General features: G+C 40.2%; 1 protein-coding gene across 1 annotated transcript; it reads left to right on the top strand.

The window, feature by feature from the left end:
• The first annotated feature begins 13,026 nt into the window (after positions 1–13,026).
• Positions 13,027–13,344, top strand: LOC133092940 (gamma-aminobutyric acid receptor-associated protein-like). Its single transcript, XM_061192706.1, has one exon. The coding sequence runs from the start codon at positions 13,027–13,029 to the stop codon at positions 13,342–13,344; it is 318 nt and encodes a 105-aa protein (XP_061048689.1).
• The last annotated feature ends 891 nt before the right edge of the window (positions 13,345–14,235 follow it).

The raw sequence follows: 14,235 nt of genomic DNA, 5'->3' as shown, positions 1-14,235 counted from the left end.
TGCAGACAGGGGTGCTGCATTCGAGTTAATCCTAAAGTTCCCTGTGATTTAGCAAGGAAAGTTTTGAGTTTCAATTCAGTGGCTGCTGTTTAAACTGCACAAATGATCCATAACACATTTTGGCATATTAAATCATCTTCACAGTTCTAATATGCCATGAAACCAATTTACATATAACGGAGGCACAGAAGATGAAAAGCTGAGAACAGGCTCCTGTTTCAAAAGGCATCAGGCACACTACTTTATTTTCTTGAAGCACCACTAACTTCTATAAATCCGTTGCTGGAAAAGGTTATTAAGCTGCCAGGCTCTTCTTTCTTCTCAATCCTTAATTCCCTTCCTCTTCTCACACACCATATGGAAACTCCTCTCTCTCCCCCTCCCATTCTTCTTTTTTCTTTTTATTCCCATAGCTCTTTTTCGTTGAGCTCAGAATATTTGGACCACACAAACGTAATTCTTCTCTTTCTGTTTAGACTCGTAATGCATATGGAGTGGTTTTTACTTTTCCATTCTTTCTCTTTTCTGTTTTTGGCCTATGGTAGATGTGACATAGTAATAGAACACAGTAATAAAATAGGCAATAGACAAGGAGACAGCTTCATCAGATTCTAGACCTGACCTCTTAAAGGTAGAACCTAGATAATAATACAAGGCCAGGATGTAACCAGTAGGCGTGAGGTACCACTGTATCATAATCTGATATCTACTGTCAATATAGACAAGAGATGCCCAAACCATAGAATTCCAACCTACCATCCAATTATTAGCTGTGTGGTGTACAGCCAAAAACATCAGAGTAAGGACAGAGCGCAAAAGTTGGTTTTCGCCATACCTCAAAATATGCATTTTCTTTGAATTAGGTCAGTAAATACTAAAATTTACTGCTAGTCAAGATGTCATTCTGGTGCTGATTCTCTGGCTCATGCCGGAGGTTTGGAACCCATGGGAGCAGGTAAAGGCCATTAGGCAGCTTGGGAACCCCAGCACTAAAGGAGGATATGTCCCATTTTCCACTGACGACTTTGAGTGCCTCTCATCAGCCCCAGCATCCCCAGCAGAGTAGAAATGGTGTGTGAGGCAGACAGCAGGGCCTTAAAATAATCTCTGCCCCCTGAGGCGCCACAGTCTCTTGAAGCACGGAGACAGTACTGCCCTTAGACCTCTGCTCTGGGCCTCACACTTTCAAGGGGTTCACATTGACCTTTCTCTGACCAGGTCTTATTCTACAAGACTAGACATCCTTGGGACCAAAGGGACTTGCCCACTAAGAGCTCATTCCACTCCTACTGGTCTAGGCCATACTCTGGACCCTTGAGATCCCGGAAATTCTGCCAAGGTTGTCCTCAGCCTTCAGCCAGGCTTTGCGTGTCTCTTCCTGTGTCTACTCCCTGGAGGGTAAGCTGTACCACCAGTGTGTGCACCCGTAGGGCCGAGTGGAGGCTAAAAAGTGATTATTTGTGTTTGTGTGTGTGTGTGGGAGTGCTGTTTTGGGGTATAGATGGGATCTTAAATATGTGGGCTGAGATGTCCACACAGGTGTGTTAAAGGCCATGGAGAAAGGAGCCAGTGGTGGGAGGAGAATGGAAAGTGGGCTATAAAATGGGGCTTGCTTTCCTGTCAACACATTTCAGCCTGGAACTACAAGTAGTCCAATATTTTTAAATTCAAATGAACTAAGTCATTATAAAAGTATATTTGTCAAGGGAAAAGTATAGAATATATTTTATTTAAGAATGCGTTTGCTCGATAATGTTTAGAATTACGGTGTGTGGGCCTCCATAATACTCTTGCCCTGAGCCTAGTTACTCCAGAAGTTAGTGGGGGTGATAAAATTCTGGATGGCCAGTGGACTGCAAGCTGTTGGGCTCAAGATAAGGACTTGGTCCTTGTGACTTGTGACTTTTGACTGGGGGCCAAGGTAGAGACCAGTTTGTAGGGGAGAAGGTCAAGAAGGAATAGTTATAGCAGCAGCAGCAAATGTAACAAAGATAGAGGCCAAGAACCAACCACCATAGCCAAGCAGCAGGAGGCATTTCAGCCATCTAACGAGAATCTGGAAGAAGAAATGAAGATCAGACCTCTCCCTACAGCACCCCCCCGCAAAGATGACATTATGATATTAGATGAGTCCCTCTGGTACCCTGTGGGCTGAAGAAAGGACAAAGAAATCTTTCGAGAGGTTAGAACAGCCATCCTAAGGAGATTAAACTATGAATTGAATAAGTTTAAATCCTGAATATAAATGTATTTTTAGCTCAAAGAGAATATTTTAAACAGGATGTGACTGGATAAACTACCTTAAAGGTGCATGAGAAAAAAATTTTTTTCACTAGTGATCAAAGAGAGATTCAGAGGTAAGCTGAGGTCAGCTATGGAAAAGTTGCCCTTACATTTTTGCACATCTTATTAGTTAATGCAAATGAACTGGTAATGCTCTGAAATATACCATCATGGATAACTTTGTGGAGAAACTGAGTCCTGTCAGGGTACTGTATGAGAGCAATACCATGATTATATACCTTGGTAGCAAATAGCTCATTATATCCCAGCCATAGGTAAAGTCTAACTTCAAAGCATTCAGAAACTCTACATGATGGGCATTGGGACATTTTGAGATTCATAACATTTGGAATACCTTGCCTTAGAGTGTAAGGTTGAAAGGAAATTTTCCCTCCTAAGAAAATTTTGCTGGTGACTATTAACTACAAGGTCTTGGACAACCCTTGCTAATCTCAGACTCACTGGGAGCCAAGGGATGTTATAAGAGGAAAGATCCAAAGTCTTTAGGCAGAGAGAACAATGCCTTCTAGAAGAAGGTCTATTGCATTATTTGAGCTAGGTTTGATCAACAGGTGGTACTAGGACATTAGAAAATTGGATCTATCTATCCAATAGATCTGACTTTTTGACTTGATGATGTAGACCACAAAGGAAGGGAAAGTAACCTACAATTATGGTTACTTGATTTTTTTTCCTCTTGAGATAGCTGAGGATGTCAAAAAAAGGTATATGACTTGCTCCAATAATATTTCATGAAAGGCCCTGAAAATTCAAATAACATTAGGGTCTGTATACAGTTATAAGCCCTAGGGACTGGAAATAAAAAATAGCAATAAAAGAAACACAGGTCCCTGATCTTATAGAGCTTACCTTCTAGTGGAAATGGCGTATAATAAATGCTTAATAAATATTTGTTTAAAGTATTGTTTTATATATGTATATATAAACATATATTAAACATATATATTCAGAAAAATGGATAAGCTTAGGATTATGGTATCAGGAATCTGACAAAACTTTCCTAACTGCTCAGATACTGTGTAGAAAGTACTTATATATATTTAAAAAATTTTTTTTAATTAAATTAAATTTTTTTTTATACTTTTTTTCTCTGTGTGTGTTTCTTGCATGGATATATTTTGGTCAGGGGAGGGACGATGAAAGTCCTTTCTTGTGGGAAGGGTTAAGTTAGCCAGTATATAAAAACCTGGGAAATCGATTCAGAGCAACCCCATCATATGAAAATCTTTTCCTGAAAATGATAGGGACAGTACAACCATTTCATTTTCGTTTCAGAGGGAAAGTATGGCAATGTGAAAGGCAGAAAATCAGGCCCGGGAGAATGTTAAGAAGGCATGAACTAGGTTTTGTGGAACATGGCATTGGTAAGATCCTGTTGAATGATTGTCAAGCAGCGTGAGGTCCTAATGAGGAGAGAGACCACAAACCCAAGGTGGCACCATTTCACACGGTGCTGTGCTTTTCTCTAGCAGCACTCAGCAAACTGGTTCTTAGGGCATTGGAGATGGATGATTGACTTGAGCTAGAGTTGGGTTTCCACTGGGGAGATGCACTGCTCCAGAAGTTCTAGGAAGTAACAGGTCTGGCTTGACAGGAAGTTGCTGGCTGAATGGCAGAAAATGGAATGGTCAAGGTGGTATAAGCCTGTATCAAATCAATATTGGCACAGTGAGAGTAAGGGATGAAGGGAGCTGGAAGGGTAAAACGTTTTGGTCCATGAGCAGGATATCAGCATTTAAGATTTCAGAAACGGAGTATTTCAGGATGATTTCAAGGACTGTAGCATGGCCATGTGTGAGGGGTAGTTCCAGCAGAGTGAAAAGGGAAGAGTGGGAATTAAAAATGAAGGAAAATGTGAGGAAAACATATCGGAAAGATCGCCTAAATGGATACTTAACTTACTCAGGGTAATAGCAGAAGTTAAGAAGTTGATAAGTTAAAAGGAAATATGTGGTCCAGGTGCCCAAACTGGAGGTGAGTAAAAGGCACTAACAGGGTGAATAGCTAGTGTATATCAGCCCCAAAGGGCAGCTTTTGACATGTAGAAGAATAATGGTTTAGTGTAAAAGATTCAATGAGGGGAGGAGGAGATACCAGCATGCCTTCTCTTCACTGAAAAGGTCTGCCTGAGAAATGCTGGCCTTGGGGACTGTTAGATTTCAGTTAAGGAAAGAAGGGGACAGGAGCATCTTGTGAAGAGGCTTACAATGGAGGGGTTTCGTATCATAGAATGGAGAATACAGAGGCCACGACCAAAGAAGGCAGGGAGAAATGGACAGTCAGAAGTCAAGTGTGGGACTGAGAGTAGGGGAGAGGGGAGATGGTCAAAGGGACTTGAAAATCAGGCAACGACTGAAAATACACAGGGGTGTGAGGTCTGCGTAGACTAGCTGCCCTCCAGACTCCAAGTGGGGCAGAGGTACTAAGTGGTTTCCTAGCAGTGTTGGCTCAGGCCCTGGGCGGTGTTGTCAGAGGCTTCAGGATATTAGCAAACTGTGATCTTTTTCAGCTCTCTAAACAAAACCTTGGTGGGAAGCTCCTGTGTGCCTCTGAAAAGATCCTAGTTCAGGCGTATGCAGATAAGAAAGAGTGAGCCTCCCTGGGGGGGCGGAATGGTTCTGAACCCTCTCAAAAGTCAGCTGTGGCCTGACCCGCAGCCCTTTTGAAGAAATCTTAGCGAGGAATGAAGGGATACATCTGGTTTCCCAGCCCATCTGTTGAAGTTAGCATCACGACTGCTCAAGATTGTGACCAAGGCCCTTCCAAGAAGCTCTTGAACCACTTTGGTTAGCGCTTCTTATTTTTGAAGTTTGAGTTAAATGTAGGCTCCTTCATTGAACTACGTATGGACTGAATGACTTTAACTAAAGTCAAAAGACCTAGAAAAAAACAACAGGGAAGATTGTAAGTAATACTAACCCAGACTCTTTTGACTTCGGCAAACTTGGAACTTTAGGATGCAGGATTTTGGTTGGGCAGTGAGAGAGAAAATGAGAGAAAGAGAGAGAGGGGGGTGGCGGAAGGGAGACAGAGAGGGAAAGGGGGAGAGAACTAATACCTGGAGAGGGTTGTTTTCAATCCTACCACCACCCTGGAAGCCGTGCCTGTGCTGGATGAAAAAAACAAGTCCTTTGTTCTACAGGATAACTCGATTTGAAATAAATATACATGGATTTGAAATAATACATTAATTTAAATTCTCTAGGTGGAACCACTTTGTGGAAATTTCCCTAAAAAAGTAACAAATGATTTGCCTCTGCATCTAATCAGCCAATCAGACACCCCCATGCTGATTACTTAATGAACTAGAATTTTAATGCAAAAATGTATGATTATCAACAATTCTTCTGACTCCCCTCTCCCTCCAAAGAAGCCCAAACACATTGTGCTTATAATTCTTACCAAATTAGTTAATCTCTTCTTCAACCATAGAACAGAATTCATTAAGCAAAACTGAATTCCTGGCCATATATCTCAGAGCAGCTAGCAAGGCAATGCAGTCAAGCAGATAAGAACAAGTTCATGACTAACCAAATGGTCCTCTTTTCACTATCAAGAAGAAAATACTGCAGCTAGCTGTATGAAAAGAAAAGAAAAGGCCAGTGCCTGTTGCAGAATTCGCACGGCAAAGACTAAAGAAAGAAAGGAAGAAATCCCCTGAAATGGGCTTATACTATCTCCATGTGCTATTTCACCAAAATTCCAAGGGGCAATCTTCAGAGCAGGAACACTGGTCCAATTCTGGGTGGGAAACTGAGACAAGATGGGTGGTTCTGGGCCAGATTTAGTGAGTTGTTGTTTTTGCTCTTTTCAAAATAAACAAGAGTTCAGTCTGCCTTAATAGACTGGTATTCTCTGCTACTCTCAGACCTCTTTGCTCTGATGTCCATCTCCTGAATGGAATTCAATTGTGGAGTAAAAGTGAGAAGTGTGGATCTGAGTGGAAGTCAAAATAATGTGTGGGGTCGTACATGCAGGAGATTATTCATGGAAGGGGTCCGTTTGCTAAAGAGATATAATTTTTTTTCTAGTGAAAGCATGTCTTACCTATACAATTGATGATTTACGAAACCACATAGAATGTTTCGTGAAGTGAATGAATGCTGTCTATGCCTCACTTTAAAAGTAATAAGCATGATTCTTTTATAATCCAACTATGTTATTTAGAATGATTTTACCTTACAATAATAGCAGCTATTTCGTGAGTTTGGTGTGAAGAGTCTTTGAGCTGATAGATACAGAGGATGTAAAATTCTGCCTACTTCCCAGAAGCACACGATAAACATTAGCTATTATCATTATCACTCTATTTGGTAAATAATCTCCTTCTTACAAAAGAGGAGCTTGAATTTCAGAGCATTTTACTGACTTGCATAAGATACAAATTAAATCACTAAATTGAGAGTGCTGCCAGGTCATACTGAAATTACCTGAACTATTGGCCTACTCCTAAATCTATTTTCAAAATCATAAATACAAAAGCATAATTGAAATAGACTCACATGCTGGTGGTCAGAAGAGACACTGAGCAAAATGTTGTCAAATCACATTTTACAGTAAATGCTGCTGCAGCAGAAACAAAGTTTGAGACTTAAGCGGTTCATCCTCATAATTCAGATCTTCTGCTGTTGTCTGGAGACTCTGTAAGAAGGATCCTTCCAGGGTCTGTTTGCATGAGCAACTAAAGACCAGCAAGTGGAGGAATTCATTGTGAGAAGATAGAGATTCAAGGTGCACAGAACTGATTCCATAATTGGTTGTCCTCAAAAGAGACAGAAAACTTTTGAGTAGCCTGGTGAATGGTGATCATGTTGCCCTACAGATTGGATCTCCCCAACCCAGCAATCCTGTGTTCAGGGAAAAAAAGAAAGCAGCAATAAAATCCCAGGGCCAGAAACATTTCTATGAGCTATTAAGAATAAAGGTTGGTCATGGATACTCAGTAATAGAATATGGTGTTTGTAGTGTGTAACCACGTGGAGTAGAGGATGTTTTTCCCTCTAGAAGAGGTAGCTTAGACCAAGCTGACATTCAGAAGGAAAGAAGTAAGGGAAGCATGAACATATCAGAGGGGAATCAGGAGGGATTCTCAGAGCCCTGAGCAGGAAAACACAACTGTTTTCGCCATCAGGATAGCAAAGTGGGAGCCTGCCTCCCATCAAGTCCACGTTCCAAGATGGAGGGCGGAAGTGTAGATGTCTCATAGCAGGCAGGAGAGCTGCATTTAGCAGCACACATAAAATGGGAACTTCCTTAACAAATTAGAGTCATTTGAAAGGGATTGGAGTTTCTACAATTCAGTAGGTGAGAGAGGAACCAAATTCTATTTAAACATTATCGTTTTGATTTAAGTTTTTTCCCATAAGTTGTGGATACATAATTTCTTATATTAACTTACTGTGTAGAAATGTGTTAGGCACTGTGGATTGGAAAGGTAATAAAATAATTACAGTTCTTGTTCTCAAGGGCTTAAAGCTTTGTGGAGAGATGTAAATTCCATGAGGGCAGGTACTTTATCTATTTTGTTTGTTTTTGTACTCTAGGACTAAAAAGGAATACCTGGGATGGAAGAGGCAATTATCAAATACTCACTGAAATAATTTTTAAATGACCTTAGTTTGTTTAAAACGAATTTTAAAGAGAGATATCTATTGTACTCCTATCTATGTACCAAAGAGAATTGAAAACATATGTCCACACAAAAACTTGTATGTTCATAACAGAATTATTTATTCATAATAGCCAAAAAGTAGAAACAACCCAAATATCCATCAATTGTTGAATGGATAAATATCATGTAGGATATTTATACAATGGAATATTATTCAGCCATGAAAAAACATGTAGTCCTGATTCATGTTACACCATGGATGAAAAGAAAACATGCTAAATGAAAGAAGCTATTCACAAAAGATCATGCATTGTATGAGTCAATCTATATGAATTGTCTGGAATATGCAAATCCATAGAAACAATATAGATTAGTGATTGTCAGAGGCTGGGGGAATGGGGTCAGGAATGACTGCTAATGGGTATGGGGTTTCTTTTCGGGGTGATGGAAATATTCCAGAATTTATTGTGGTAATGGCTGCACAACTGTGTGAAGATACTGAAAATCATTTAATTGTATATTTTGAATGAATGAATAGGATGGTATGTAAATTATGAATTATATATAAATAAAGCAAAAGAGGGAGAGGGTAAGGGAGAGGGAGGCAGAGAGAGAGAAACACATGCAGGTTACTGTGGGAATGCACGGAATGGACTGCCAAAAACCAATGCAAAAGTAAATTATTCCTAATTTTTACCACCATGCATTCTCCCACCTAGAGAATGTTTGAAATGATGTTCTTATAGAGATTTGATGCAGATGTGAAGTGAAAGAAAAATCTCATTCAAAAACACAATGTTTCCTCAAATCTTCCTTCCTCATATCTGGGGTCACGTGGCTTTCTCTACGGACTCAGTTCTGCCCCAGGATCTAAAATCAATCTTGATTTTGATCAGGGGACATTTATTGATCTCTAGTTCAACGTTCCTGGGACTTAGTATTTCTACTTTCCTGCTAGTCCTGTTCTGATCTAGCATTTACCTGTAAGCCTTATTCTTTAGTCTAATTCCCAAGCTGCCCTTGCTATTCTGGGCCCATGTCTTCTACTCTTATGCCTAAGCACTTAGCCTAAGACGGAGTATGTTTGAACTGAGGCCTTGCCTGCCTTTTCCGGGATTTTCCAGAACCTGGCCCTTGATTGTGATTGGGTCCTGGACAGACTTCCTGGATGCCCACCCCCATTCGGTACTTCTTCTTGCCAGTCCCTGTAGTATTATTGAACTTTGGTGATCTAATATGATTGGCCAGATGCCCTCCACCTATATGCGGGTATCAAGACACAGCACTCCAGGAGTCTGGCTGGACTTCTCCCACCACCGTTGAATCTGCCTTCTTCCTTTCAACTTCCCCAGTCCCATAGCCCATGTTCCAAGTCACCTCAATGATATCAATCATGCGGAAATAACTTTTTTTATACCTAGATGTGCCATCAGAATAATTTTGGTTTTGACAGAAGTTTATGATTTTTCATTCAATTTATCCTTTGGAGAGATTCAACAGACACACATTTATTAATTCAATGTTGAGGGCTTACTATATGAGAGGAATTGCTGTAGGTGTTGGATATACAAAACTAAAAAGTAAAGCTCCTACTTGATGATGATGAGGGTGATGATGATGACAACCACTAATATTATATATTTGGATATTCACCAAGTGCAGTTACTAGACCAAGTTATAGAGCTTGATTATCTCATTTATTTTTCATAACAACCCTAATTTGTAGATCCTAATATTGTATGCATTTTAAAGATGATAAAACTGAGACCCAGGGAGTAACATGCCCATTATTAAAATCTTAGATTATCTAATTCTTACTACTAAGCTCTTAATCAGCATGTCATACTGTCTAGAGAACCATGAGAATCCAAAATACTTTGCTATCATAAAGCAATCTTAGATTAAGATAACATTTGGTCTTAAAATCTCTGTTGAAAGAACTATGAACAAATAGGCTTCCTACTCCCATTGCTAAAATAATCCATCTAGGACTAGAGTTTCACAAGATAGGGACAGAGACCAGAGATCAAGTTCAAGGATGTTATTAAAGGAGGGAGAGGCAGGTGAGTCCTAGATGTCCAAGGAGGCCCACAGGTGCACAACCCAGGAAGTTTAGGTTCAAAAATATGAGTGAAGACTCCAGAGACTAAATTATGGGCCAGTCTGAACTACAGTATTTCTGCATCTAGACAGGGGCTCTGAGAGACAAGCATGGGGAACCAAAGTCAAAAATGAGCATGATGGTGAGTCAGGAGCTCTGCAATGTGAAGAACATTTAGAATTCCTTCCCAGACCCAATCTGATCACAGTAAAGCAAGTCACAGGTGAAGACAAACAGGTCACCTGATGGGAGTGGGGAAGTGAAGGGAGGAAGTATTTCTAGCAAACTGTGTATCTGCTACAAGTTAATAACACAGCTCTACATGGAGACTAACCTATATCTGAAACCAGCAAATTGTATTCCACTAAGTGATTCTTTTAGACATAACCAAAAAAGGAGAAAAAATAAACATCAAAAGAACTAGAAAAATCTTTAAAATGAGCTAAAGCAACATTGGGAATATCATAGAACTTTCTAGAGCAGAAATAGTAAGCAGTCTTGAAATTCACACAGAGCAGTGTTTTACTACTTTTGATACGTTGTATTTTCCAAAGGTGGCCAAAGATATGGAAAATATCTTCTTTTCCATAAATTCTTCTAGAGTCTTGCTACTCCCTTATCAAGAGGTGGGGTCTAAGTCCCCTCCCTTGAATCTGAGTGAGCTTTTTCCTTCTCTGTAACCAACAGATTGTGGCAGAAGTAATGTGTGATTCGTGAGGGTAGGTCACAAAAGGCCATGTGGCTTTTATCTTGCTGGTGGAATATTCACTGTTTAGAACCTTGAGATGTTATGTAAGAATACAATGATCCTGAGACTGCCTTGCTGGAGAGCTCCATGTAGACATTCTGGTCAACAGTCCAGCTGAGCTCTAGACAACAGTTTGCTTCCACTGCCAACCCTATGAGTGCACCATCTTAGGCAGGGAATCCCGTGGAGCCTTCAGATGACTACAGCCATCATCAACATCTGAGTGCAACTTCATGAGAAACCCCAAGCAAAAACTGCCCAGCTAACAGCTTACAAATTCCTGACTCACAAAATTGTGAGCAACTCCATCATTTGAAGCCGCTAAATTTGGGGATAACTGATTATGCAGCAATAGTAACCTGAATGCCACAGAGGAGAGAACAATCACTGAGTTTCCAAGACACATGGTCCCTCTCCTCCTATTGTGGCCGTAAGGATGATGGCTGAAACCTGGAAGGAGAGACACCAGTGTGGGGAGGAAGGGCCTGAGTCCCACAGGAGGTTACTTTAGGGTCACCAATCATATAATCTCTCTGTAAAAGTTCATGCGTCATTTATGCTATGACTAAACTTTGCGAGATCTCCAAAATGCTTGATTAATTTTTCTCAAGTCTAATTTCTTTTATTTAAACAAGTTTTCATTCCCTGACTTCAGGTCCAGAAAGTGGATAAACCTCCAAGGTAAGGGCATGGAATTTGTCATTGTGATACCATCAGTGGCTCACATGGGACAAACGTATCTGTGGATTTACTTTCAACTCCATAGCCACACGTTAGCGAAGACTCCAGGAATGGATGGTAAAAAGAAACACTCTATTACTTCTGCTTTGATGATAAGTCAACTTATTATAAAATGACATATTTAGAGTACATATTTAAAACATATTTGTTTTTAAACTATAAGTGGTTATTCAGCAAGCTATAAATCAGGATTCTTAATTCTATTACCTCTTCCCTTTCACCTATTCCCATGATTAGAATTTTTGCAAATGAGGCACCTTCTCCTTGTCGCAACTTCTCTTCCAACTAGAGGTTCCCATAAAACACACTATCTGCAGAATTCTCAGGCGGGAAGAGATGGAGTTCATCCATAACCTCCTAACCTATCCAGAACACCCTCAGCCAGCAACCTCATTCTCCTTTTGGCATTCAGAGGGCTCTGGTGTGTCCTTTGCCCTCAAAAATGCTATCAACATAATGAAAGTTGAGATGAAAATTAATCACTTGGTGAGCTTCCTCCTGCATCTGTTTTAAAACCTTCTGGGGGTGGGAGGAACCTGTAGAACCTTGGAAATCTGTACTGGGATTCAAGTTGGCTGTACTGTAGTGAGAAATCTGAGAGGATCCATGAGAACCGATTATTAGGAAGAAAGGAGATGGTATTTTTTTCTCAGCATTTGAGATTCAAAAACCTCAAATTAGAACAGGTATTGTCCTTAATTTCCCATAGTTGTCCTAACTTCCCATACACTGTCTTCCTACTTACTGCCTTATATTTATATTTTCTAGTTGGACCCTTTCGCCTACAAGATTGTAAGCTTCTTACATGACTTTGTATCTTAGAGCCTAGAACTGGATCGGGATGTAATAAGAACTTAATAGATTTTTGATGAATTAACACCATTTTAACTTTAAAAGAAAAAAAAAGAGGTCATGAATCTAATGATGATTGGGAAATATACACTTGGGGGTTTCTATGGAGGCCTGGTTATCCTCACACCAAGGTCCAGGTTTGGCATCTCAGGCCCTTCAGAATGCAATCAATTTGGATATGTCCTCAAATCTCCTTACGAATAAGAGATGGAATAATAATAATGGTAACTGGTATTTGTATGGTACTTTTGTGTTTATCATATTGATTTTTTTTTTTTTAACTTTGCATTCTTTTTATCCTACAAAGTCTTCAAAATCCAGTGTGTACTTTATTTACAGAATATCTCAATTTGGAAGCTAAATTTTCATTGGAAATATTTGATCTATACTTAGTTTTTATACTAAGTATAGTATAAAATAATATATTTTATATGATAATAAATAATATTTTTATATGATCTATACATAGTTTCGTAAACTATGCAATGATAAGTGTAGATTCACATACACAAACTGTTCTAAACATAAAAGTTTTCAGCCCGCGCGTCGCCGCCATCACCGCCCCGCCCCTCACCCCCCCCTCACCCCCCCCCCGCCCCACACCGCCCCGCGTCCCAGCGCCCCCGGGGTTCCCTCAGCCCAGCTCGGTCCAGCCCAGTTCCCGGGAGGATGAAGTTGGTGTGTAAAGAGGAGCATCCTTTTGAGAAGCGCCGCTCTGAGGGCGAGAAGATCCGAAAGAAATACCTGGACCGGGTCCCGGTGATAGTAGAAAAGGCTCCCAAAGCTCGGATAGGAGACCTGGACAAAAAGAAATACCTGGTGCCTTCTGATGTTACAGTTGGTCAGTTCTACTTCTTGATCCAGAAGCGAATTCATCTCCGAGCTGAGGATGCCTTGTTTTTCTTTGTCAACAATGTCATTCCACCCACCAGTGCCAGGATGGGTCAGCTATTTGGCAAAACCAATTATTGTCATTTTAAAAATTAAGAAACAGAGGGACTGCCCTGGCTGTCCAGTGGTTAAGACTCTGTGCTTCCACTGCAGGGGCCTCGGGTTCAATCCCTGGTCAGGGAACTAAGATCCCACGTGCCACAAGGTGTGGACAAAAAATTAAAAAATAATAAAAATTAAAAAACTGAAATTCAAGGAGGTAAAACTACTTGCCTAGTTACACAGGAATAAAGTGACAGGGACAAAACAAAACTTATAGAATCCAAGACGCTTGTTCTAATCCAGTGCTCTTTCCACTACAGCCCACTGTAAAATTCTGGAAAGAGTGGAAATCATTGTTTACACTAAAAAAAAAAAAAAAAAAAAAAATTTAGTTCGGATCATGATCAAAATCTGATGTTGTGGGTTTCTGCAATCCACCTTAGCTGGGAGGTATTCATTTTTCATTTCAGGGCCAGCACTTCAGTAGCTGAAAGCAGTCTGTGCATTCATTTGAAATGAAGGATGGGAAGTTCTCTGAAAAGGTTTGAAGTCTTAATTCAATTGATATTGGCACAATAAACTCTAGGACACATCCAAATCCATTACTGGGACTCCTCATGCCAGCAGATTTGCAAAACTAAGTGTGGAATTGCATCAAGTTCTTTCTGCTATGTGTTTTAAGGTAAAGTGATACAGATCTCCTTTCTTCACATGAGAAGTGAAGCATGTTTACTCAGTGACAGCCTCCCTGTATGAGTGACACCGTAACAAAAGGCAAAAATGAAATATCTAAGTCTTTCTTACCCTTGTAGTGTACATAGCAAGGCTTCCTGATTCTGCATGCTGGAATGGGATACACACAAATATAGCAGTGGGCAATGGGGATTGGAAGATTCCATCATTCCTTATTCCCATGGTCATTCCACATTCTCATGGTCTTTGACC

Source organism: Eubalaena glacialis, chromosome 6 (genome assembly GCF_028564815.1).
Source record: "Eubalaena glacialis isolate mEubGla1 chromosome 6, mEubGla1.1.hap2.+ XY, whole genome shotgun sequence".
NCBI lineage: Eukaryota > Metazoa > Chordata > Mammalia > Artiodactyla > Balaenidae > Eubalaena > Eubalaena glacialis.
This window is presented reverse-complemented; position numbering and strand designations above follow the sequence as displayed.

Coding starts and splice junctions, on each gene's coding strand:
- LOC133092940 (XM_061192706.1), top strand. CDS start 13,027: ATGAAGTTGGTGTGTAAAGAGGAGCATCCTTTTGAGAAGCGCCGCTCT.